The 27,782-nt window shown below is 41.8% G+C and overlaps 1 protein-coding gene across 1 annotated transcript; it reads left to right on the top strand.

The window, feature by feature from the left end:
* The first annotated feature begins 6,625 nt into the window (after window positions 1–6,625).
* On the top strand, window positions 6,626–27,558 carry FNTA (farnesyltransferase, CAAX box, alpha). Its single transcript, XM_063129129.1, has 9 exons — window positions 6,626–6,793; window positions 7,310–7,395; window positions 9,655–9,769; window positions 11,729–11,833; window positions 13,206–13,332; window positions 14,380–14,528; window positions 15,343–15,405; window positions 23,691–23,862; window positions 26,831–27,558. Exons 1-9 carry the CDS (start codon window positions 6,657–6,659, stop codon window positions 26,960–26,962), a joined length of 1,086 nt encoding a protein of 361 aa, XP_062985199.1. The 5' UTR covers window positions 6,626–6,656; the 3' UTR covers window positions 26,963–27,558.
* Window positions 27,559–27,782: the final 224 nt, after the last annotated feature.

The raw sequence follows: 27,782 nt of genomic DNA, 5'->3' as shown, positions 1-27,782 counted from the left end.
CAAGAGGATTCTGGATGTTCCCCCTCAAAATGTCTGCCCACAAGGCTTTTCCATAACATATTCCATATCTCTGCATTTTATGCCTCTTGTATGACTGATTTATTTCCTCTGCAGGACTGGCCCTATTAGAAGGCAGCGTGAGGCAATTACCTCAGGCGGCAAATGCTGGGTGGTTGCGATAGATGCCTCCTGTCAGTTCCTCCTAAACTCCCTGGTTCCCCTCTATTGAAGGGCAGAACTGTATATGCCACACAACCTCTGAAGTATTTTTATGGCTAAGGGTGTTCAACAAGTTTGAGCCACAGCTCCTTGCTGACTTTTGTGAGCCATTCACAGGTTGCTGGGTTCCGTTATGAATTCCAGCACCACCATCAGTGATAACCTGGGTTATTTTTTGAGATCATGAAGACCAGAAAAAGTGACAGTCATCAGTGGATCCAAGGGAATGACCGCACAGAAAAAACTTAGCTATGGGAAAGCATTTGAGAAGTAAATGAGCTAACATCCCTGAGGTTTCCTACTGCTGAAATTCTATTGCACAATCATTTGTGACAGAAACAAAATACAAAAAAAAAAAAAAAACCCACTTCAAGGCATTAAATTGCATCAAAAGTTCCTTGAGTTCGTAATGGTACATATCCTACCACTTTGTACTTAGTTCTATAGGGAATGTTCTCAGATTAGAATGGCAGCCTTTCATAGTCCTTACAAGTGCAACCTGCAACTGGGCTCATCTACACCAAGCTGGATATCCATTATGAAAGGGGTATGAAAGCAGTATATAAAAGGCAGGAGCCACACTACTGCTTTGGAGCGGTATTGAAGTGCACTACAGGATCTACACTACTGCTTTATAGTGGTACTGAAGTACACTGACAACTATTAGGGCCCATGACACATCTACACCAAGCAGGATATAACACTATGAAAGCAGTATGAAAGCAGTATATGGTATGTGTCAATGGGCCCCAACAGTTGTCAATGCACTTCAACACCACTATAAAGCAGTAGTGTGGCTCCTGCCTTTTATATACCGCTTTCATACCGCTTTCATAGTAGAATATCCAGCTTGGTGTAGATGAGACCACAATGATGCAATGTCCTGTCCATGGTTCCAGTCAGTCATGCCCTCTTCCAGGAAACTCCATTCCATTTCCTCTCCCTGTTGATTTTCTATTCCCCTCCCTCCAGAGTTCTGTGGTTATTGAAATTGATCAGTCCTCATTGGAGATTTCGCAGATTATCGGGCATCTTTCATTCTGTCATCTGCTCATTGACAGAATCAGATTTTTAAACGATTGTAAGAAAATTTTGTCCCACTTGCGCAAGTGCAGTTTAGCACGAGTGCACATTAACACAAATCTCCCTCAAAAGTTAAAAGAAAAACTCTTCTGCAAGTCTGCGCAACTCAGAAAAAGGTGGTCTACTATGGAGCCCACAGGCTGGATTCATAGAAATCAAAACTCATTTGATCTGTTGGGGATTTTTCCAACATCCCTAGTTGATGGTGTGATCCTCAAATGGAACATAGATACAAGTTACTTGACCTGCTCTGCCATCCATAGGAATTAAGTGGTTATTACAGTCTCACTATTAGGGGGGGGGAAATAACATAAAATAATTGAATGTCTACTCATATGGAAGGCATTATCTTAAACACTGCAGTCTTGAGACTGCAAATTGTGAGCTCTTTTCCATGGTACAGCAGAAGAAAATACATATCAACTCACAACACAATAGTCAGGCATCTGATAACAATGGTCAGCTTTGTTGTAAGCTTGTGAACTCAACTGATCTTGAGTGTCATGGAAAGGCAGGAAAATGTTAGTTATATTCAGGGCCAGAGTCAAGGGTAGGCAAATGCTGAGGACCCACACTGTAGCAGGGGCCCACTGAAAACAGCCCCCTGGAGTTGCGCCTTCTCACCACTGCAATCTCCTTGTTGTTCTGACCCAGACAATAGTGGGGGTGAGAGAAGTGTGACATAAATGCTAAGTAGTATCTTTGCTGTTTGTTTATTTATATATTTATTTATACTTCCATTATTTATTTATAGTTAATTAATATAATTATAAGTAACATAATTAAATTTATAAATATTTAATTCATTTATAAATTTATGAGTCACCTTTTGGTTCCCCAAGGTGACGACTTACAATTAAAATGTAAATCAATTTGAAAACTTTAAAAAAACAATTTGAAAACATCACAAACACAAGAATTAAGAGCAAAAGAGTATCTTAAAACAGAGTGTGGAGCTAGTACATTTTAAATTTTAAAATGTCATACAGAACAAAATAATAATAGTAAAAAATAAAAAATAAAAACCCGCCCATCTAAAACTGAACAAAGGGGCCAGCCTAACTTTCTTTGGAAGAGAGATCAACACTTGTGGTGCTGCCACAAAGAAGACCCTGTCCCATGTTCCCACCACAACCTAACCTCCCTTGGTAGTGGGACACACAGGAGGGCATCTGAAGAAGATCTTAAAGTAAGGACAGGTTCATATGGAAGGAGGTGGTCTTTCAGATATCTTTGCCTCAAATTATTTAGGGCTTTATGGATAAGTACTAGCACCTTGAATTGTGCCTGGAAACAGACTGGCAGCCATATGTAATATGGTGAAATATTAAGGAGACTACTGGAAATATAGCTGCTATGTAGCCTAGAGAGGATGTTCTGGGCACAGGTCCTTTTTTCTGATTGAACTATTCCAGTGCCATGTCTAAGTCCTAGAACATGTGACCGCATGTTAATGAAAAATGTTTCCAAGTGTGATTAGTGTCTTCCCATCATTTGGGAATAAACCATGTGGGGTTCAGATTATAAATAGGTTGCCACTTTTTCCTTTTGCCACAGTGCCTATGCCTTTACAGCACCGGCACATACAGAGATTTGAGGCTACAATTGCCTTGCTGGAATGGGACTTGGAGACACTGTTTTACAGTGGCTCCATTCCCTTCTGGAAGGGTGGACCCAGAAGGTGGTGCTGGGGGACTCTTGTTCAACTCCTTGGCCATTGGCATGTGGAGTCCCTCAGGGCTCTGTTTTGTCTCCCATGCTATTTAACGTTTATATGAAACCATTGGGAGAGGTTATCCGGAGTTTTGGGGTGCGGTGCCACCAGTACACTGAAGACACCCAACTCTACTACTCCTTTTCACCCAGTTTCTGTGCTAAACCAGTGTCTGTGGGCAGTAATGGATTGGATGAGGGCGAACAAATTGAAGCTTAATCCAGACAAGACAGAGGTGCTCCTGGTCAGTCGAAAGGCAGATCAGGGAATAGGGATTCAGCTTGTGCTGGATGGGTTACACTCCCCCTGAAGACATAAGTTCACAGCTTGGGTGTACTTCTGGATTCAGCCCTGAGCCTGGATGCCCAGGTTTTGGCGGTGTCCAGGAATGCATTTAGACAGTTAAAGCTAGTGTACCAGCTGCGCCCGTTCCTAGAGATGGCGGACCTGGCCATGGTGACACATGCCTTAGTTACATCCCGATTAGATTACTGTAATGCACTCTACGTGGGGCTGCCTTTAAAGAGTGTTTGGAAACTTCAGCTGGTTCAAAGAGCTGCAGCCAGATTGTTGACCGGGGCTAGTTACACGGAGCATACAACTCCCCTGTTTAAACAACTCCAGCCTGTTTCTGGGCACAATTCAAAGTGCTGGTTATAACCTATAAAGCCCTATATGGCTTGGGTCCAGGTTATCTGAAAGACCATATTCTCCCTTATGAGACTGCCCGTGCTTTGAGATCTTCGGGGAAAACCCTTCTTTTAGTCCCACCATCTTCACAGGCACGCCTGGTGGGAACATGGGAGAGGGCCTTCTCGGTGGCTGCTCCAGTGCTCTGGAACTCTCTTCCCGGAGAAGCTAGACTGGCTCCCTCCTTGATGGGCTTTCGGAAGCAGGCTAAAACTTGTTTGTTCCAGCAGGCCTTTGGTGAATAATCTGGGCCTCCATCTATGCTAAGGACTTTTAAAATTGTCATGTATTTTAAACATTTAATGTTTTAATAATGTAATATATTTAATATATTTTTAACTTCTGTATATTTCTTTTGATAGGTTTTAAAATGTATATGTTTTAAATTTTGTAAGGCTGCCTTGAGGCCCAGTATTGGGCAAAAGGCGGGATATAATAATAATAATAATAATAATAATAATAATAATAATAATGACTAGAGAGTAAGCCCCATTGACATGGGTTTGACCCTTGGGTAAACATGCATAGCATTGCACTGTTAGCAGATGAAGCTTTACCCTCCATGCCAGGGAAGGTACAAAAGCAAGATTTCTAAACGGGATGGTAGTCCTATAAACTCCTGTGTCTGTCTTAAAGCTGTAATACTATGTTTGAAAGTAGAACCCATTCAACTCACTGGGACTTACTTCTGAGTAAACATGCTGTAAGGCTTAGGCTGCAATCAAAGAGGCTTGTGGCACCTTAAATATTTATTCTGGCATAAGCTTTTGTGGATACTGTCCACTTCATCAGATGCACAAAAGCTTATGCCAAAATAAATGTGTTAGTCTTTAAGGCGCCACAAGTCTCTTCGTAGTTTTTGCTGCAACAAAGTAACACGGCCATCGCTTTCAAAATCTTTTAATTGAAAGTAAGCCCCACTGAATTGAATGGCACTTACTTCTGAGTACACAGGCCAAGGCCTGCTCTGTTAGACAATATTTCTTAATTTACAAACCTCTCTCTCTCTGCACTGATATTACTATGAAACTTCAACAGAGACAAGGTGGACGCTTAGAGTGCCTTCACAAAGAGAAACCATACTCCTTTCAACAGCAGCAAAGAGATTCTTTTAATTGTCAAAGCTCAGATCAGAAGCAGAGAGTTATAACTTCCACTTTGAGGTTACAGTTCTTAGAGTCCTCCATGCGCAAGGGGGAATACAAAAAATAAAATAAAATGACAAATAAAGTAGGCAGGCTTAGGGAGCAGTGGAGGCTGGTGGCTCCGATTTTGGTGGAGCCAGAACTCTAAAAGAGCTATCCAAGGTTCTGAACTCAATACCCAAATTAGTTTTAGCACTTTGGATAGCTTCTGTAGAGTTCTAGCTGGTTTTGATTGAAATTCAGAACTGTGGAACAATCTCCCTGATGAGGCCCGCCTGGTGCCGACATTGTCATCTTTTCGGAGCCAGGTCAAGTGTTTTATCTTATGTGAACCGCCCAGAGAGCTTCGGCTATGGGGCAGTATACAAATGCAATAAATAAATAATAATTTACAGCCCTACCAAAATTGGAGCCACCAGATTCCCTGTGAATGCTGTGAAATAATCATACCCTCTGCACCCTCCACATTGGTATTATTTTTCTCAGTGGATGAACCTGCTGCCTCACTAATTGTGGGAGTTTTATAAACCAAAGGTTAGTTGGCTGTTGATGAGTACGGCGGGGGGCGGGGGGCGGGGGGGGGGAGAAGACACAAGAGAACTTGAACGCTGGCATTTAGGGTATGAGTTTTATTTGTTGTGTTTTATAAATACAATATGAAAATAATTTCTTTTTAAAGTTTTCGTTTCCCTCTTCTTAATCCAAGTAATAATACCAACCAATGGGCAGAGCTCAAATCAAGGTTTGACAGGTAGACCGACACACAAACACACACACAAAATCAGCATGGCGCCTTCGCATTTTGTATGACAGAAAACAGAAGCTGTAATTGCATAATTGACCCACTCTGTCTCTGCTGTTTTTTATGCTAAAAATGCTCTTTATACTTGTGAGGGGAAGGCTTTTGGAGCCTTTATTTGGCAACCTTATTGAAACTTCTTCTCTACTACTATTCAACTCTTATTTATTTATTTATTTATTGCATTTCTATACCGCCCAATAGCAGAAGCTCTCTGGGCAGTTCACAAAATTAAGACCATTCAAAGTATAAAACAACAGTATAAAACCATAATATAAAATACAATATAAAAGCACAACCAAGATTAAAAAAAAGAACACGCAGCAGCAATGCAAAAACACAAATTTAAAACAGCAAAGTTAAAATTAATTTATAGACTGTTAAAATACCGGGGGAATAAAAAGGCTTCTGTATAATCTAAAACACTGGAATTATTTTATACACTACCTACTCCTTTGGTAGGTAGTTGGGTCACACGGTGGTTTATAAGGAAGAAAAACAATAAATTATACTATATAAATCCGCCAGTGTTTACTTTTATGCTTGTTTTATTCTTCATGATGAATAAATATGTGTGCCATGACTATATGTGACTCTTAATGGTTTGTTGGTGGAGTTTTAAATTATATAGTGCTTTATTCTGTGTTTGTGTATAATGGCAATTTGCTAAGACACAATAAAGAACCTCTCTTTCTCTCTCTCCTACCGGAAGTGCTAGTAAGATGTGCCACAGAATTATTCTTCCATCTCTTGATCTTCAGCAGAGAATGTCTGTTTTTATCTCTATGGTCAAAGCGTCATAGACCTATGGCGTGGGGGCTTCGTGAAGAGGTGGGTGCTCTGCCTTGGAGCCTTCTCCCACTTCCGCCGGAGAGCTCGTTCCCTGTGGAGTCGCTCTAGCCTCCATGCTATATCTCTATGATGCGGGGAAGTGCTTGCCTTTTGTTCCTAATAGGATCTCTCGCTAGCTAGCTTTCTTCCGGGGTGGGTGGGAGAAGCTGTGGTGATGATGGCGGACGAGGAAGGCAGGTTGGAACCGGAGCCTTGCGCTCCTCACCTGGAGCCGGAACCTGAGGCCGCTGGTGATAACGAGCTGCTGGAGTCTGGGATCCCCCTGGAATCCAACGGCTACGTGCTGTATAGGTACGTACAGGTGTGTTTTTATGAAGTTCTACAGTGCAATCCTGTGCAGGTCTTCTTGGAAGTAAGTCCCATTGAGTTCAATAGGATTTGCTCCCTGGTAAGTTTGTATAGGATTCCAGCCTTAGAAGGCTTTGGGTTGTTATTGTTTTACTCATGTTTGTTTATTGGTTAGGTTTGATTTTAATTCTCTTGTGATTTTATACGTTTATTGTAGGTTGCATTGTGCTTTATTTTATCATAGAAATGTGGGGTGTAAACGTCCAAATTAATAAAATTAAATAGTGCCTCCGCAGTAGCTCTTGCGCACTAAATTGAGAGTTGCCAGACTTCAGGTCTGCTTAGATATAGCCATATCCTCTTTTCAGGAGCTCCTTTATCCCTAATCAAGGATATTTGGATGTTCTTGTGTTTGATCTAGTGGAACTCATTAGGGGCAATTCAAACATGCAACAGCACCTCTCTGAGGTCCCTTAGTATTTCATACATTTTCTTGTTGATAAATTATATCTTTCACAGGGACCGGAAGGAATGGGCTGATGTTGAGCCAGTTCCTCAAGACGATGGGCCTCATCCAGTGGTTCAGATCATATATAGTGAAAAATGTAAGTTTTGGGGCATTTTAGTAAACAAGTTGAGATGCCCACGTAACAGTGGGGATGTGTATGGAAATGCGGCCATAAAAATGGGCCATACCTGAAATAGATGGACCAGCCTGAACTTACCTTCCCAGCTGACATTGCTCTACCTTTCCAACTGATCTTGCTCTGCCGTAGCTCCTGCTTCAATGCTCTCTTTATCTCCTGGGATCTTTGCCTCTGTCCCTGTTTTCCCAGGTCCTGCACTGTCACTCAGTTGTGTTTTCAGACAGTAGTTGTACTGGCTGTTTTGTGCTCACCACTTAATGAATGTATTACATTTGCAGAATTGTAAATAAATTTAGGGTGCAATCCTATGCACACTTATGCTGAAGTAAGCCTCGTTGAATACAGTGGGACTTACTTCAGAATAAACAGGCATTTGGTTTCACTATGGGGTGCGTGTGTTTAAGCAAAAATCTGGAATTCTTCAATATTATTGCCTTTATGGGAATTCAGAGGTAGAGCAGACATTGAAAGGCAAATGAGATCATCTAGGACACGAAAGAAGGTGTGAGATTAGATCTGCACTTGGCTCCTTGCAATAAGGTGGGGTTGAAGATTATGTGTCACTACATGCTTATTAGAGAACTAGTATTAAAACTCAGTGTCTGAAAAGTTAGGATATAGTTTTAAGCCTCCATTCAGAAATTTTTCTAGTAGATAATTTAGGTGCTGACAGATCAACAGCACTAATGCTGCTGTATTTATTTGTTTATTTATTACATTTCTATACTGCCCAATAGCCGGAGCTCTCTGGGCGGTTCACAAAAATTAAAAACATTCAAAGTATAAAACAACAGTATAAAACCATAATATAAATGCTCAACCAGATAAAAACAGCAGCAATGCAAAATTACAAATTTAAAACACCAAGTTAAAATGTATTTATAGACTGTTAAAATACTGGGAGAATAAAAAGGTCTTCACCTGGCGTCTAAAAGCATATAATGTAGGTGCCAAGCGAACCTCCTTAGGGAGCTCATTCCACAGCCAGGGTGCCACAGCAGAGAAGGCCCTTGGCTCAAGCAGAACATCAAGCAGAAACCAGCTACATCCATGTAGCGTATTATCTTAGACTCAGGAGCAGCAAAAGGGTCTTTTATTTTTAAAATTCAAATCCAGGTACTTTCCCGGATGATGATGATGATGATGGTGATGGTGCTTTCAATATACACACGGTGGTTTAAAATAAGCAAAATGAGACAGGTCTCTGCCCCTAGGAATTTACTGTGTAAGGGTGCAATCCTATGCATGATTAGATGGGGAAGAAGTCCTAGAACTCCAAACATCCCTCCAAGTCAGCCATATTGGCTGCAGCATTCTGGGGATTGTAGGACTTTTTTCTGTCTAAATATGCATAGGATTGGACCTAACAGTGGAAGAGACAAAGGAATGGGAGGCAAAAATATCAGGATAAATGTGAGTAAATTCAGTTGCTTAATTTCAGTTGAGGGTGAGAATTAAAGGGTAAAGCCACTTTGGGAGAAAAAAAATAACGGAGGGGGGTAATACTATAGATGACATAGGAAAGAGTTCCAGGCATAAGAGGCAGCAAGAGAGAATGGGTGGAACTAATCTAGAAAGCAGTGGACTTTAAGAAAGCAGAGAGTGCAAGAATAAAAGATATGAAGGTCACAGCAGGAACATAGCAGGAAATATGAGCGAAAAGAGAATGGAGCAAAGCTGTGGAGAACTCTACAGTGAATGCCACGAAGGCCTAGTTCAGACAACATAATAATAAATTTATTTCTAACCCGCCTCTCCATTCTGATCGAGGCAGGGAACAGCAGCAAGTATAAAATACATAAAATATTGATCAAAACATAATATACATTGTTAAAACATCCTAAAAGCATCCTAAAATTCCACTGGATAGGCCTGCCGGAAGAGATCAGTCTTTATGGCTTTCTTAAATGCTAAAAGACTGTTATGTTGACACGCTAAACCATGCTGCTTAACCACAAAATGGTTAAGGGAATGTATTAACCTTAATGCATTCCCTTAACCATTTTGTGGTTAAGCAGCATGGTTTAGCGTGTTGTCTGAACCACCCCGAAGAGTTTGTGCTGAATGGGGAGCCAGAATGGGGACTTGAGAGGCATCCTAGGGTCTGAATGGGTAGAGATGTGAGTAATCTGAGCAGTAGAAATTACTGGAAGGATCAAGAAGTGGGAAGACCAAGATGGAAGGCCAAAGATGATTTGACCATTTTTCTCTATCTAGTTAAAGATGTGTATGATTACTTCCGAGCTGTTCTGCAACGTGATGAAAGGAGTGAAAGAGCGTTCAAGTTAACAGGCGATGCCATTGAGCTTAATGCTGCAAATTATACTGTGTGGTACGTAATAATACTGAGCCTTTCTTTTTTCTCTTGTTAGTTGTGATTAGTGTTTTTCCCAAATCAGGAACGATGTGTTGTTGCGCTAGTAATCCTGCTCAGTACGAGAGGAACCGCAGTTCAGACAACCCTCAGCCAAACTAACATTTGGCTTTTGATGGGATGACTAATATTTTATCATTTATCTGGCTGGCTTCATAAGAATACCTTTGCTAAGTGTAAGAAAGAAGTGGGCAAACTATGCTTGAAATGTTATATCTCTATGCCTTGTTGCAAAATAAACAAATAGCACTTGCCCTGCGAATTACGTACTTGTTGTATGAGACTTGACCATCATGTTGCCAAACGCTGTAATCTCTAGGTTGAATTATGGCAATGTGCTGTGTATTTGGCTGCCTTTTGAAAAGGGTCCAAATTGCAACAACTGGATTCTTGCCTGGAGCAATCTGGAAGGACCATATAACAGCTGTCCTCAAATAGCTGATGGTTGTCAGTTTGTTTCTCTGCCCAATTCAGAGTGCTGTTGTTCATCTTTAAAGCCCTAAACAGCCTGGCTCCAGGGTATGATGTACTACCTATCAATGAATCAATAGCTCCTAATTATGAAGGCTGTATCCATTATCAAAGGCAACTTGCCTCTCAATACCAGTTGCTGGAGATCATGTCCAAGAAAATGCTTCTGCGTTCATTTGGGCTTCCCATAGGAATCTGGTTGGCCACTATGGGAACAGAATGCTGGCCTAGATAGGCCTTTTGTCTGATCCAGCATAGCTCTTCTGTTCTTTCACCTTGGGTCTAGCGATCTGCTAAAGAGCAACGTCCAACAGACTCTCTTGCATTGCAGTTTAAAGACGTGACGCAGCAGCAGGAGTTTCTCTTGCTGTTTCTTCTTTCTCCAAGCTGCATTACAAGTGTGAAAGAAACTCCCATCTTTGTTTCTAGTCCTCTGTGCTAGAACTGTCCCAGAGGACTCAAGGGAGAAGCAGAGTCTTGTCAACTCTGTGCAAAGTTTTGGGTGAGGTGATAAACCTCGGGAGACACGCCTGCTGTTTATTAGCTTCTCCAGACCTCCATGAAAGTGAGTGACGTCTCCACCTACTGTGAAGCTTTTTCTTATAGCCAAAGTTTTGTGCAAGTGAGAGAAGGCTCTTTCTTTCTTTCAAGACTGCTGGAGGGAATGGGGAGAGGCAGTTTCTAACCAGTTCACAAAGCTGTTTGGATGAGTTTTGTTTCTTGTCTTCTTCATATCACAGTGAATTTTTGAGAAACTTTCTCTGAAGTTCTCTGCCTGTGCCAGAAGATTTGGAGGGTGGTGTTGCTGGTAGCAAGAACCAAAATTGGCTTAGCTAGAAAAGTACACCAGTGCTTTTGGAGCCTTGTAGATAGATGTTCCTCCAGAACATGCTGTGTACAGTCTCTTCAAATTGGATTTATATTTTTGGATAGATAAATGGTTACATGTAGCATCTCACCTAATACTTGGCTAATCATCCCGCTGAATGCCAGCTAAAAATTCTTGGTTTTCTGAAAAACAGTTTCTCCATCTGGTGCAAACCTATGAAGTTTTAAATGTGCTGATGTTCCACTGAACATGAATGGATCAGTAAGCACACAGGTCCTTCTCTGGATTTTATCTTTTGTGCCTTGTGTTGCGTGGGTTTGCCTCGTCTTATCTGACTGCATGCATGTATGCTTCAGTTTTTTCAGGACAAAGAGGACATGCGACGCAAACAGCCAGAGCAATCCTCTCAATCCAGGTCTTGTTTTTTTAGCAAAGGATTTTTTAACCTTCCTCTTTTACACAATTGTTCCCAAGGAAAAATGACCAATCAGAATTGTTTGTTTGCTCAACTGATTTGAATTACTGGGTCTAACGGGTTTTATTCTATACCTGTTACATGAAGGGGAGAAGCAGCTCCACCCAATATCAGATCTCACCCCCTTTATTTTTCTCCCAAGGCATTTCCGTAGAGTTCTTCTGCAGTCTCTGAAGAAAGACCTGCTTGAGGAACTCAATTACATCACAGCTATCATTGAAGATCAGCCAAAGAATTATCAAGTCTGGTAAAGTCGGTCTTCTTTTCAGAACAAAAGTTATTTCCCTTGTAAGGAAATATCCATTTACTTATTCTTCTCTGAACTAGAGGTGCAGAATGGTCACGTGAAGACTGTTGCACAGGAATTTCACATGGGTTACATGTGGCAAGAATGCTATAATGATGAGCATTTGTTTATATGATGACACTGACATGTATTAACATATTACAACTACAAGATCAAGTGCAAAACAAGTTTATTCAGTGGCGGAAAACCATCTTGTAAAGTAAAGGAGTGATTTCTGCTAAATAGTAAGATATAGCACAGGAAAATATGTTGTCATCCAGGATCCACAAACAACAGTTCAATCACCCATCTCCTACATATTGCCATGCAAATTACCTCTGTATGTTTTATAGGCTTGTGCCACCCCATTTATCTCTTATACAAATGACCTTGTTTCTCCTGTACTTGAGTTGTAACGCATTCACTAATGCACCTCTGCTGTTTCTCTTGAGTAATGGATTTTATTGGCCGTTGTCTATAAAATTATCAATTCAGAGGACATCTTTGGTAAATATTGCATACGCTGGCAAACACATCCCCAGAACATTTCATTACTTAACGTCCCAGAAAAGTCTTTTTTAAAAATAGACAGGTTTGTGAAAACTCTTGGGACTTATGTAAGTGTGTATAGGATTGCAGCCTTAGAATGTCCAGTGTATTACTGGTATTCTACTTAATTCTTTGTAATAAAAATGGCTACAATTAGAATCTCATTTCACTTTAAAGGTTGTTCTGAACAGATGAGGAAAGTGCCCTTTTACTCAGCCTTGCAACTAAGTCCACCAAAAATGCTAGTGTAGCCTGCTTGCCCACATATATTCCAGTTGTTTATGGCCTAACAAACAAATATTACTTTTGTAAACTCCTTTTGGTCACCTCGGTGCAATTGAACTCACCATAGGCAACCAGGGAGTGGCTATCTTCATGCCTGCCTTTGCCATTCTTTAATCTTTTTCACTGTGATCAGCAGGTTGATAGGTGATTTTGACTGCACATTCTCAGTCTGCTTCCCTTCAATCTGGAAGGTGGATTGAGTCTGGCTTTCCACATAACTGCAATATTTCTTGCTACGTTAATGATCTAAAGTCCTCTCCCAGAACCTCTGAAGCTTCTTAGTCACAAATCATTCCTCAGACTGAGGTCTTTCCTAGTTTCTCTTGGAAATGAAAAATCCACTCCTGGGTTGTGCTAGCTGGTGCAGGCTCAATTTGCTTTCTTGTAAATACCATCACCTTCTATAGGATGGTAAGTAGTAGTAATAATTGTATTTGTAATCCATAAAACAGGCACTAACTGGGTGCTGTTCTTAAAATAAAGACTTCTTGGTTTTTAGGCACCACAGGCGGGTGTTGGTAGAATGGCTGAAGGATCCATCCCAAGAACTTGAATTTATAGCTGACATTCTCAACCAGGATGCCAAGAACTACCATGCGTGGCAGCATAGACAGTGGGTCATTCAGGTAATTTGATGTTACTCTTACTAGCAAAATGCTCATCATTATCCTGGCTAGGATGGAGGGGAGGGCCAGGACCTCTTCTCGATCATCCCAGAGTGCAGGACACGGAACCATGGGCTCAAGTTACAGGAAGCCAGATTCCGGCTGGACATTAGGAAAAACTTCCTGACTGTTAGAGCAGTATGACAATGGAATCAGTTACCTAGGGAGTTGTGAGCTCTCCCACACTAGAGGCATTCAAGAGACAGCTGTACAACCATCTGTCAGGTATGCGTTAGGGTGGATTCCTGCATTGAGCAGGGGGCTGGACTCAATAGCCTTAAAGACCCCTTCCAACTCTACTATTCATAGAATCATAGAATAGCAGAGTTGGAAGAGGCCTACAAGGCCATCGAGTCCAACCCCCTGCTCAATGCAGGAATCCACCCTAAAGCATCCCTGACAGATGGTTGCCCAGCTGCCTCTTGAAGGCCTCTAGTGTGGGAGAGCCCACCACCTCCCTAGGTTTCTATATATCTATGATTCTATATATTGCAATGATCTGTAGAGAATACAAGCCACTGGCAGAATCCCTTCCAGGCTGCCTGCTGTAGTGGGTGACGGGTAGGTTTTGTCTGTTCTGCAGAGTTGTCTCCAATTGTACTTTTTCCTGGTAAGTGAATGGCCACCTTTTGTTCCTTTCTGCTGAGAAAGGGCCCCCAAATTCTAATTTCTGTTTCTTGGTCATGCTAGAGCGTGACAGCATATTGGGAACGGCCTTTTACATACCCAGATTATTGCTAATTCAGGTCAAGTTGTCAATCTACTCTCATCATGCCTTATCCAATGTATGGCATCCAAGATGTTCTTCATCTGCATCTGGTTGCTTCTTTCATTTGCAAATCCTATTTAATAAGACTGATTTGTCCAGACATCGTTACATTTATCTTGAAACTTATACGAACGAACCCTTAAATGTAGAATTGCTTCAGTTACAATTGCATGGGAAAATGAGGCAGTTTTCCTAATGTACTTCTCTTGTAATCTTTTGCCTTCATTTTGAGCGTTTAGGAATTTAAGCTGTGGGATGATGAACTGGAGTACGTGGAACAGCTTTTGAAGGAAGATGTTAGGAACAATTCGGTCTGGAACCAAAGACACTTTGTAATTTCAAACACAACTGGTTACAACGATCCTGCTGTTCTAGAGAGAGAAGTCCAGTAAGTAATATCACACTTGGCTTCATCTAGTGCCATTTACACTTGATTTAGGGAGGAAATGAATCATGGATCTCCTGATCCCCTCTGATTAACATTGGATTCCAAATATGCTACTGTTACATAATAGTGATCTCAATTCTCCAAGTGTTTTTTTCCTTTTGTAAACAAAATGGCACCATCTACTTCCAAGAGGGCAAGTAGGGGAAAACCAAAGTTTGCAAAGAAGAACAAAAACTTTTAAGAAAAAGAACCATGCAGGGGGCAGGAGAGAAAAAACAACAAACCACCCAGTGTGAATTGAGCATGCTCAGTGGGCATGAAACACAGCCTGACAGTTTGGGGCAGGAGGGGGGGGAAATGGAGCATCTAGAATCCTGAGCAGAAATGCTCCACGCTGCAACATTTTGTTACAGATATGACTTGTGCTTTCATTATTTCTTTTTTGTTTTAGTATCTTGAGAGAGTTTTGCTATTGGATACAGACCTAAAAGTTCATGCTCTTGTACATTTCTTGAAAAATCAAAATGCATCGAGCATTTTACATCTTCTGAAGTAAAATGTTTTGGTACCAGCTTGCAATGAGCTCTGCTTCATGTCTTTTGACTCTATTTAGGAAGAGTTTTTGTCCTTGTAGAAATGGATCTACTGCGGACAGAAGGCATTAAGGGCATAATGTACTGTCCCATGATGGCTGCCTTGTGTCTGTGTCTGACTGTCTGTCTCCGCCATTTGCAATCAAAAACACTTTGATGCATCTGGAATACAGCTCTATTTCCCCTATTTGTTTATGAGACATTTTGTTCTCCTTTTTCAGGTTTACCCTAGAAATGATCAAGATGGTGCCTCATAATGAAAGTGCTTGGAACTATTTGAAAGGGTGAGATATTTGTTAGTGGCTGTGTGTGTGTGCTATAAATCTACCAAGTGCAGAATGTCATTCTAGTTCTCAGTTTTCCGAGAATCTTGGATTACCATTGAAGTCAGTATGGTAGCTGAGTAAGGTTTCCTGTGGCTGACAGTGGTACTATAAATTCCTTGTCCTTCTCCATGACTACTAAAGCTAAAAAGAAATTATGCAAAAAATGACAAACTATGCAAATCTGTTCAATCTTCATAAACAAATATAAGGTGCAGAATCTATTTTTTCCAGTCTGGGTGCAGAATTTGAATATATTTAGCTTGGTGTACACAGGCCCCCGATTATTTCTGAGGAAATCAATTCCAGAGAGAAGGTTGTTAGGAGAGTTGTTCCAAAGGATTTCCTGCTGACAATTCTGGCAGAAGGAACAAATGGTGAAGCAAGCAGGAGGCTATTCCGTCACCCAACAACATGAAGTGCAGTCAGAAAATAGTTTGCTGCTTAAAGTTGGCAAAGGTTGTGTCCTTCCTGCAGCCTACCTAGAGTGGTGGAAATTCCTTTAATGATTAAGATACTTTTGTGCGTGCAGAGTGAAATTGGTTGGTTTGGGAATTTATCTGTTCACGTACCAGAAACACACTTTCGCTTCCCAGGTGTTGAGGGTTAGAAAAGAAAAAGGTAGACAGTGAGTTGCCTCAAAGGCCCTAGGAACATAGGAAGCTGCCTTATACTGGGTCAGGTCATAGGTTCCCCACTCCTGGTTGGGATGGACCGTTCTCAGCCCGAAGGCTGGATTCCATTTCGGAGAAGTTCTTGGGGATTGCATCCTGGAAGCTGCCAGGGCAGATGGGGAACACCCATGGGCCTTACCAGGCCTGCGGGCGAGAGGTTCCGTATCCCTGATCCAGCCTAAGATTGCCAACACTGACTGACAGTGGCTGTCCTGGGATTCAGGCAGGATTTTTTTCTAGCCCTACTTGGAGATGCCAGGGATTGAACCTGAGACCTTGTACATGCAATGCATGTGCTCTACCACTGAATTTCAGATTGAAGAGGGAGAAACGTACTGATGAAGATCTAGATAATGGAAAGGAAAATGGGTCTGCTGCCTAGCTAACATAACCACATTTAAAAACTGATTCTCTCCTGCCCCCCTGGTTGTGTTCAGTTTCATTTTTAGAGATTTCTTGTAATTATTGGGGCTGACCTTGTTCTCAGATAAAAGGCTAGAATAGATCATGTTGAATCTTCTGAATATAGTTTTCATACATAATATATGCTTCCTTAGTATATCCTTCCTTTCTGTTGCATGTAGAGAGGCTTATAACTATCATAATTAAAAACAGGCTACAAGAAACCAAAAACCAGTTTGAGAGACCAAAGATTTATCAAAATAGTTTCTACTTGATGTCCGGATGCCATTTGGGATCGGGGCAGCCAGATCTTATGTACCACAAGGTTTGAGAGATAATGACCTGGTTTGCACATCACAGGGTCAATTCCTGGATTGTTTAACTCAGGAATTTCAGGGATGAGCAGAGCGTATGAGCCATTTCTTTTTAACTAACAACCCAGGAATGGCCCGTTTCCTGGGTTGTTTCTTTATGTGTGAGCCTGGAAACTCTGGGTTATAACCTAGAGTTAACCCATGGTTTTGTTGTTGGGCTAACACTGGGGTGTTTAACCCATAAACAACCCAGAATTTCCAAGTTTGTGTGTCACAAAACAACCCAGGAAGTGGGGCATTCCTGGGTTGTTTATTAAAAGCAGAAACAATGAGTACATGACTTGGGTGCTCTGGTCATCTGCACAATAAACAACCCAGGAATTGCCACCAAGTTGTGTGAACTGGGTCAATGAATCTGCATTACGTGATCCTGAATAAGTACATCTTGAGAGAGAGAGATGTTTTGGGAGGCGGGAGACATGTAGGAAAGAGATTTTATTATTTATTTGTGATATTTATATATCACTAAATATAATAAAATCTCTAAGCAGTTGATCGGGCACCTATGCTGAATCAGAGCAAGGTCCATTTAAAGCAGCTTCCTGTTTCTGGCAACAGCCAGCAGTTGTAACAATTTACATTTGGTTTCTATCTGTGTGATTCACAGCCCTTACAGTTAGATGGGAGTGTAAGGGTTATAAATCTCAATAGGGACATGCCACGTAGAGATGTTCAGAAATAAAACAGTACAACAATAATTTGAACATTGAATGAAGATGTTGAAGTAAATCAGTAGGACTAATCCTAAATAAATGCTTTGCAACCCAAATAGAAACTTGGGCCTCATCTACACCAAGCAGGATATTGCACTATGAAAGTGTTATCCAAAGGGAGAGGCGGGTAAGAAATAAATAAATATATTATTATTATTATTATTATTATTATTATTATTATTATTATTATTATTATTTTATAAAAGGCAGAAGCCACACCAAGCAGGATATAGCAGTATGAAAGCAGTATATGGTATGTGTCAATGGGCCCCAACAGTTGTCAGTGCACTTCAATACCACTATAAAGCAGTAGTGTGGCTCCTGCCTTTTATATACCATTTTCATAGTGCAATATCCTGCTTGGTGTAGATGAGGCCTTGATCTACTAAATGTATGTACCTCTGAATATTTTTGTCGACTTCTGCTGAAGGGCCAGTCTCTACTGAAACTCAGCCTCCTTGGGAAAATCAGAAATAACTACGCACACACACAATAAATGCTTCGCATGACAATACGCAAAGGAAGGCATAACTTCTGTATCACTTAATAGTTGTGTAGAAGGGGGGAAACTTCACAGATACAGCTCTTCTACCCCAGGCATAGAAACTGCACCTGCCAGAATTCCCTTTTCTGCACGGAGGTTCAGGAGCCCTGTCCTCCCTTGAGGTGCTATTTGAATTGAGGCAAACTGTTTCTTTGGCATGATGAGCTAAAGAAAAAGAGGAACTATTACAGGATTCATAGTACAATGCTGCCATTTTTACATTGTGTAAATTACAAAGACAAGCTGAACTCAGTCATTTTGGCACCCAGTTACACTGGGAACAGCCCTTGACCAACAGACAGTATACATGTGAAGTACCTCTACGTGAATGTTACCATGTTACTTAATGAAACCATGTAGTAGACACATCAGTGTGTAGACATACTAGCACAAACACTCGCTTAAAATTGGGGAAAAGGGAGAAAGTTGCCTCTACCTGTACTTATTTATTTTATCAGGTACTTACCCATGGGAATTCAAATACCTTTCTTTTCTGCTCAAATAAGGGGTGGGCACAGGAGCTCCATAGCATCTGGATAAATCCAAGGGAAGGTAAAAAAAAGCAGAGTGGCCTCTGCTATGGCAAAGCTTTACTAGCTAGAAAGTGAATTGCAGGAACGGGCAACCTATCGAGAGTTCCAAAGTCTAATCAGGCAAAGTGTCTGCCAATGGGCTGCTTCTGAAATCATATCGCTTCTGTGACCTCATGGGCTTTCTTTGGGCATATCAGGAAGCCAGTTGTAGCTACAAAAGAAAAGGATGGGTCTGGAAGGGCAATTTCCAGATGCACCATAAACAGAATATTGTCTCCTGCTAAACAAAAGAGGGTGGTCTTGTCTTTAGGTGGAGTTTAAGGTGTTGCCTGCAAAGGACACTTGAAATCTCAGGAGTCTCCATAGCCAATTGATAGGTACTTCTTTGATTAGATTTGTCCATTTCAGTATAGGATTTTTGAAGGGAACTTTCAATGCAGTTTGTCCTAGTTTTCTTGATCTTTTCCAAACTAGCTGACCTTTCCAGACAAAATGGCACCTCTTGAGTCAAGTTAAATAAACAAGTCAACCAACCGCACATGCAACCAACTGCAACTACAGTGGGGAAGTGATGGGCAGGTCTCGAGCATTAGACGGCTGAACATGTTGCAGGTTCTTAAAGCTGGATTGATTGATTGATTGATTGATTGCATTTCTATAACGCCCAATAGCCGGAGCTCTCTGCACGGTTCACAAAAATTAAAAACATTCAAAGTATAAAACCATAATATAAAATACAATATAAAAGCTCAACCAGATAAAAACAGCAGCAATGCAAAATTACAAATTTAAAACATCAAGTTAAAATTTATTTATAGACTGTTAAAATGCTGGGAGAATTCACCTGGCATCTAAAGGCATATAATGTAGGTGCCAAGCGAACCTTAGGGAGCTCATTCCACAGCCAGGGTGCCACAGCAGAGAAGGCCCTCCTCCTGGTAGCCACCTGCCTCACTTCCTTTGGCAGGGGCTCATGGAGAAGGACCCCTGAGGATGACCTTAGGGTCCGGGCAGGTACATACGAGAGGAGGCGTTCCTTCAGATAGCCTGGCCCCAAGCCGTTTAGGGCTTTAAATGTTAATACCAGCACTTTGAATGAGGCCTGGACCTGGACTGGCAGCCAATGAAGTAGTAGAAGGACTGGCGTGATATGATCTCGTCAGCCAGTCCTTGTTAGTAACCGTGCTGCCCTGTTTTGTACCAGTTGAAGTTTCCGGACCGTTTTCAAAGGCAGCCCCACATATAATGCATTGCAGTAATCCAAATGAGAGGTTATCAGAGAATGGATAACTATAGCTAGGCTATCTCTGTCCAGATAAGGGCGCAGTTGGTATATCAGCCTAAGCTGATAAACTTCATCTGAAGTCACAGGGGTGTCTGCCCTGACTCCTTGGATTACTGTTCACAGTGTTGAAGGCTGTGCCTCTAGTTGCAAAGTCTTCTTGTTCACATTGACATGTGACTTACGTGTAAACATGTGTAACAGCAAAGTATCTCTTAAGGTGGTCTTTAACCTGAGGTGTAGCGTACACACAGTGGACCTATTAAATGGGGAATATCTACTATTCATATGGAAAATTTGCTCAAAAGCTCATTCAAAGTCCAAAAACATGAACATTATTTTATTGCTTTTTGATTTCAAAAACACATGGATGCACATTCAGTAGAGGAGAAAGTTGACTTGGTTAGTATACCCACCCCTTCGAACATAGGTCAGTATGGCCTAACTAGAAAAGAAATGGTAAAGATAAAGTTTGGGGGAATTATCGTTTACCAAGTAAGGAAGGGTAGGTGGTGCTCTGGAAATGGCGGTGCAGGGTTTTGGAAGGCTATAGGTCCAACAAGCTCAAGGGCTGGCAAAAATGGTGCACCATGGGGCAGAAATTAATTTTGGAAGAAATAAAAAGAAATAGAGCTAGAGTGGTTGTAATTATTGCATTTTAGAAGAAGGGAAGCTAAAGGACTTCCAAGTTGGTTGCCAAAAGTTAGAAAAATTCCATTAACAGAGAATATTAAGGATTTCAGCTCTTAACTGCAAATCAAAATGGGGCAATAGTCTCAAGTTGCTCTGGCACTGTTGAGTACCAAATTATCAAGAGAGAGAGCCAAGAGGATAGATCCAAACAGAGTTGGATTCTTGATTTCCTGGTACTCACAGTAATGATGGAGAGACAGCTGTTATTAGGCACTTCGGAGCCACCACGGTTTGTTTAAAAGAAGAATTTGAATTTGGAGCTGAGAGCATTAGAAGTGGGTTTCTCTTTAAATTTTAGAAAGGAGGTCAAAAATGATTAGAGCCCTTTGGTAGCAACTTCCCAATACTTTCGGTTCTCTGACAAACCACCTCCCATCAGGATTGGCAACTCAAGCACAGACCACCAAAAATGGTTGATAAAGGAGGTTACAGTGTTGCAGTGTTATGATTGAAACCGGATCCCGGACTCAATGGGTGTTTCACCGGGTCTAAAGCTTTCTCTCTGGGTAAACAAGGCAACCGATTTTGCTGGGCAAACAAGGCAATGGGCGGTGTAAGAAAGAAGCAGGGAACTTGGAATGTGGGCTAGGCACCAGAGCAGTGAAGGGGCTAAGAAAGTGTCACAAGGAACAAGCAAAGCCTGGGTTAATCGTAGAGCAGAGCTGACACTCACAAGCATGCAGACTGCCCAAGCTCCAAGGCAGTTTTAGGGTTTGCAGAAAAGGGGAAAAGCTCAGGGACTGTACCCAGGCTGGCTTAAAACAAAAGACCAATGAGAAGAAAGTGCAAGGAGGTTCCTTACTTCTTCATTAATTTGTCATCTAACTTGATAATACAGAGTAGCGTGGCCCAATCTTCAAAACAAGAAAAAGATGTTTTTGTTAAGGCTCCTTGGGTAGACCTTGACCTGGCTAGGAGATAGGGAAACTTCAGGACTGGGACATTTTCTACACCAGGGCTTTTGATTGACCAATACAAAAGTACTCTTGTGGGTTAGTTGGCCAGTGGTAGCATGGTAGACAGCAGGCACTGCAGCATATTTTCTCCTGATGTAGGGAACAATTTTCGTTTTACCAAGGAGGAAGCAGGTACATTTCATGGCTGCTTTGCCTTTTTGGCGGTTCTAGAGCTTCAGCATTGTTCCTTGCAGCACCCAGGCCATGCCTTGTAGAACAAAATGGATTCCCGAGCCAAGGTGTCAAGCTAATTCATCCCAGTTAGAGCCACAGTGCACACGACACATGGCAGAGAGCTAGCAAATCTGGGGCTCATCTGAGAGTATCTGGGCAGGTGGTGAGGAGGAAGCCACCAATACTACTTTAGGTTTTTCAGCCACGACCATCTTTGTCCTAGATACCCACACATGGCGGGGGAAATGAACCCCAGGCCCACCAGCTCGTCTCTGCAGCCGCTGCACCTCTGTATGCATACAACTTATATATGGGAAGGGCATCTTATGAGAGGCAAATGGTGGCCATCAGTAGGAATTTTGCCCGGGGCCCAACTCTGGAACTGGCCCTGGCAAAGGCAGTGCTGCTTCACTCTCTAGGTTTGGATGCCTCCTTAAGTCCTGTGTTGCTGTTTCTCTCTTCCCCTGGCACTATTTAGATAAATAAATAGAGGGGCTGGAGACTAGGGGCTCATTTACACCTAAGGGTATAGCGGGAGGGAGAGGGGAGGAAGGGAAGAGGGATGTCACGGGTGCCTTCCCTCCCCCCCCCCTTTTTTTTTTTTTTTTTTTGAAGAGGAGCCCGGTCCCCGATCTGGGGGGAAAGATATTTTTTTAAAAAAACTCTGCAGCCAAACCTCCCCCCACCTCTGCTGCCATGCCAAGAATGGTGAAATTGCTGCCCTACCCCCAAACAGCTCCGTGCCCATTTTGAAAGCTGGAGGAGGCGGAAAGAAGCCAGGATGGGCATCTACACACCTGCAAAGCTTGGGATCTTCCCACAACCATGGGAAAAATCGGGATAACCGAGGTCTTGGTTATCCCGGGGAAAGTCTCTGCCCGTCCCTGGTTGCCCCCAGGATCCCCTGTGCATCATTTGGATGCACAGGCACACTCCTCAGCTGATAAGAACATAAGAAGTGCCCTGATGCTGGATCAGACCTAGGGTCCATCTAGTCCAGCACTCGGTTCACACAGTGGCCAAGCAGCCATCGGCCAGGGATGAACAAGGCAGGACATGGTGCAACAGCACCCTCCCGCCCATGTTCCCCAGCAGCTGGGGCACACAGGCTTACTGCCTCGAATACTGGAGATAGCACACAACCATCAGGGCTAGTAGCCATTGATAGCCTTTGCCGCCAGGAATTTATCCAGCCCCCCTTTAAAGCCATCCAAATTGGTGGCCATGACTACGTCTTTTGGTAGTGAGTTCCATAATTTAACTATGCACTGTGTGAAGAAGTCCTTCCTTTTATTTGTTCTGAATCTCCCACCAATCAGCTTCATAGGATGACCCCAGGTTCTAGTATTTTGAGAGAGTGAGAAAAATGTCTCCCTGTCCACATTCTCCATACCATGCATAATTTTGTACACCTCTATCATGTCTCCCCTAAGCCTCCCTTTTTCCAAGCTAAACAATCCCAGTTATTGTAACCTATCCCTGATCCTGGGATGACTGCATAGTGTATCCTAGACATGCCCTAGGATATCTCTACAAAGCTGAGCACTTTGTGAAATGAGACAATACTTCTGATACGTTCATGAGCTTATGCATGTTGCACACAATGGAAATTTATACAGGAACTATAATGATGTGGGGTCCTGTTTCTGCTTTATAGCTGTATTTGAAGAGGGAATGATCTTTCCACTCTGAATATCCAGCACTGATTTCTGATTCCTGTTGAGATGGGTTGCAGGTTAAGGATACACCATACGATCTTTCTGGAAAGGTTTCTAGGAAATCTTTCTGGCACGTGATGATTCAAAATTGCTTACTTTCATTTTTCCTATGTTTTAGAAGATCTCCAGGTTTTATAGGAAATGTTGGGCTAGTAAATGTGTACGGCTGTTTCTTCATTTCAGGATTCTGCAAGATCGCGGCCTTTCAAAATATCCAAATCTCTTAGAGCAGCTGCTGGAATTACAGCCAAGTCACAGTTCCCCCTACCTGATTGCATTCTTGGTTGATATATATGAAGACATGCTAGAAAACCAGTGTGAAAACAAGGAAGAAACTCTTAACAAAGCACTAGAGGTTAGTTTTTAAAAGTTGTTTATCTGGCCTGTATTATCCTTTATAGTCTGCTTGTAACTACTTCTTTCTCTATTCTCCTACGGAAATTAATCACAGAAATTGAGAAACAGTCTGCCAGTTGACTGTGATTATATCAAACTTTTGTATATTGAACACATTCAGAATGAGGCCATTTTATAAAAAAAAATTATATCACCATGTTTTTCATTTTTGCAGAACTGTAAATAAAGACAAATGCAGGAAAACCAATTCTATGCAATGCAGTGCAAGCTGGAAGATACAACTTTGAGGGAAACGTTTGTTAAAATGCAGCAATATTAATGTGCTGCATTGTATATTTGCTGGCCCGATTGGTTTCATGCATGCCAATTATCAGCCTGTTACATGTCTGCTACAATAAAAATGCATTATCTTTGGCACTTTGGTCCAAGGGGAGTGCGTTTTCTATAACTTTTTTTTACCCCTGTCCCCATATCCCATTCCATACACTTGGAAGTAGCATCTGATTCCCATTTCATGCATAATATACTCTCAGAGCTGTTGACTTACTGTTAATGACTTCCAGCCAGTCGGTGTCTGTCTTAACACATGAGTGGCAGGCTTTGCAAAGGTATCTTCCTACTTACCGCCTGCCTAGATTCAACATTGTATTTGCCAGTTATTATTTTGGTAACAAAGGGCGATTTTTGAGCCTTGGCTATTGTGGTTCCGCACTGTTTTCTAGACGAGAAAGGAAACAGACTAGAAAGGTTGGAAAGCTGTATTTATTTAGTGTCCATTAAGAGGATTGGGCTTGTATTTTATCATGCTGTGCAAGAACTCTGTGTTTTTCAATTCCTTTGCCAAATCTTAAAAGCCAGTCTGAGCTGCCAAATTATCTAAATACAATATTCCACTTCGAGAAGGGGAAACCGTTGATATGTGCTGATGAACCCCAGAACAACTTACTTTGCACTCCAAAACGGTTTACCGTTGTTGCTGGTTCTGCTGCTGCTACACTGTCCTTGTACGTATGAGGAAAATACAGATCCCTGCTCCAATGGTTTACAATCTAAAAATAGACAAATGGAGGGAGACAGGAGATGAAGGGGAGGGAAAGGAGATGGGTAAACCAGGGGAAATATGGGATCATTTTAGTCACGCATACTTAGGCTTAACTATAGTAGAGGATGAGGACAAGGGGGTAATGGCAAAGGGTCAATGAAGAATGACATGGTAAAACTATGGGTGTACTCTTCATACTTCAGTGGATGGGATAGGATTTCATATTTTTGAATGCCCTTCCCATGTAAAAACTCCCTGCATATTTTAATTGAGCGAGCAGATTTAATAGAGGGCTGCACCAAGCATTTCTCTCTGATGCAAGGAATCCGGGAATCTTATGTGGGTCGAGCATTCAGAAATATGGCTCTCCCCCACTGCAGTCTGAAGAGGTACCGTCCACAATTCTACCAGCTCACTCTTATGCAATGTGTAGAATGGCCTTGACTACATAGCTAAGAGGCTACCTTCATATAACATCATATTGGTACCTGGTTGGTCCAACTTTTTATCACATTGGTATCCTGTCCTTCCTCCAAGCTCAAAGCAGCATTCATGGGATTTATCTCTCCATAGTTTTGTGAGGTTATGCTGAGAGACAATGATTTCCCAAAGCCACCCATTGAGCTTCCACGTCATCAGAGCAGGCTCCTCCTGCCCTGAGCCCAGCACTCGATCCATTGCACTGTGCTTGCTCTCTACCTGTAATAGTTTCAGGGGCTGATATGAGCAGATGGCCATTCAGTGAACATGGAGCAAGATAGAAATCAGGTGGTCAAGTATTTACTGCTGGAGAATCCAAAATGACGCTATTCATTAACTGCCTTGACTTCTAGTTGAAATTAAATCACTGTGCTTTTAAAATAAAATCACTGTGAGTATTGGTAATGCCAGGCACGACTCCTGCATCAGCATTTCTAAGGGCTCATCTACACCAAGCAGGATATTCCACTATGAAAGCGGTATATAAAAGGCAGGAGCCACACTAAGCAGCATATAGCAGTATGAAAGAGGTATATAGTATGTCTCAATGGGCCCCAACAATTGTCAGTGCACTTCAATACCGCTATAAAGCAGTAGTGTGGCTCCTGCCTTTTATATACCGCTTTCATAGTGGAATATCCTGCTTAGTGTAGATGAGCCCTAAAGGTGCTGATCTGTGTTCCCCCAGAGAAAGAACTGTACAGGGTTCAATCCTTTTTAGGGCCGTAAGTCAGCACAGAAATGTTTTTTAAAAATAAACAAAAATAAATAAATAACTTTAAGAAACAGCTGTAGAATTGATCCCTAAAAGCCTTGGCTTGGATTCCACTGTTGAGAAGTAAACAAAGAGCTTATATAACTGCAATTGTCTTCCTGTTGCCCTAGTGAATATTGGCTCAGTTCAGACAACACATTTCTCTACACAGTGTGAAAACTTCACTCAGTAGTTGAGCCTGTAGGAGGTACTCACCACACGTGTTCTGACTCAACCACTGTGTGACTGTGGGCTACTGTGGAGTTGAGTAAAAGGCAACGTGATGTTTGTTTGACAGTTCCTCTGCCCTCACTCCTCCCCTAGTACTCTTGATGGCATCTCATCAGCCATTGCCACAAAAAACCATCCCAGCGGCTCTCCTAGAGCGGCACTTGCTCCTTTCACTGCTCTTGCCAGGGAACTCTGTAGCCACTGGGAAAAGTCCACTCAACGCAACAGGAAATTCCACGGAGCCTCCACTGTGGGGTTCTAAAACCACTGATGAGAAATGTGTTGTCTGAACTAAGCCATTGTCTCCCACCCTGTTGTAAGTTCCTTGGAGCAGGGTCCTATCTTCATTGCTTATATTACTTTGTAAAATACCATGTACGTGTTAGGATGTTCTGTAGTAAATACAAATATAACAATGCAAATAGTGTTTTAAGCAACTTATAATTTTCCTCTCTACAGTTGTGTGAAATCCTGGCAAAAGAAAAAGACATAATACGGAAAGAATACTGGAGATACATTGGAAGATCCCTTAAGAGTAAACACAGCCCAAATGAGGAACAGAATGTGCCAACTGAAAATGATCAGCAGTAACTTCATGTTAGGGGGAAAGAATACGACGTTCAGCTCTGTGTGTATTACAAAGACTCTTAGCGGGAAGAGCTAGGCAGGCAATTAAATAGAGTGTTGTTTCCTCTCTTCCCCAAATATGTTGTAACTATACATTACTGCAGAGGTATTGCTTCTAACCACACTGAGAGTGCAAAGCATTCTGTGTAACAAACTGACCTGTGGTTACTACTACTATACTCGTTAGTTGTGGGATGGTCCAAAGCACTGTGCATTAAAAAAAACACTTAGTAATTACTTGAATTGTACCAAATAAAGGAATTGTTTCTTAACAGTATATGAATAATGCTGTATTCGCAATTTTAATGCCGTACATCCCAGCCTTGGCCTCTACAAAGTGGCACCTGTTCTCCTAAAACAAGCGCATGTAAGATTCTGAATGTATTTGAGCTGGATTGCAGAGACCTGGCGTATAGTAGATATATAAAGTAACTTGTAGTTACTATAAGGAAGGGAATGCAGTTGTATATTGGAGCAGCTATGCAACACTGACTGTGTTTCATTGTACTCAACTAATGCCATCAATAATTTGTAATAAAGGTATAATACTTGTGCAAGGATTTAAAGTGTGTTTTGATATTTGGACTGTTTGGTAATATTCTAGATTAATGGTGTTAAAACAGGGATTGTGGCTACCGGGGAATTACAGATTACTGAACTACAGCAGTATGCTGCATGATCACAATAAACTAGGAATCCTGGCTCATGTTTTCCAAACATGGCCAGTGTTTCTCATTAAGAAAATACCCAGGTTATCTTTCTCCCTGCTCTTTACTTAGATTGC

Source organism: Elgaria multicarinata, chromosome 6 (genome assembly GCF_023053635.1).
Source record: "Elgaria multicarinata webbii isolate HBS135686 ecotype San Diego chromosome 6, rElgMul1.1.pri, whole genome shotgun sequence".
Lineage (NCBI taxonomy): Eukaryota > Metazoa > Chordata > Lepidosauria > Squamata > Anguidae > Elgaria > Elgaria multicarinata.
Note: the sequence above shows the minus strand (reverse complement) of the source record. Positions and strands in the feature narration are given on the sequence as shown.

Coding starts and splice junctions, on each gene's coding strand:
- FNTA (XM_063129129.1), top strand. CDS start 6,657: ATGATGGCGGACGAGGAAGGCAGGTTGGAACCGGAGCCTTGCGCTCCT. Junction 6,794..7,309: donor AACGGCTACGTGCTGTATAG/GTACGTACAGGT, acceptor TATCTTTCACAG/GGACCGGAAGGAATGGGCTG. Junction 13,333..14,379: donor ATAGACAGTGGGTCATTCAG/GTAATTTGATGT, acceptor TTGAGCGTTTAG/GAATTTAAGCTGTGGGATGA.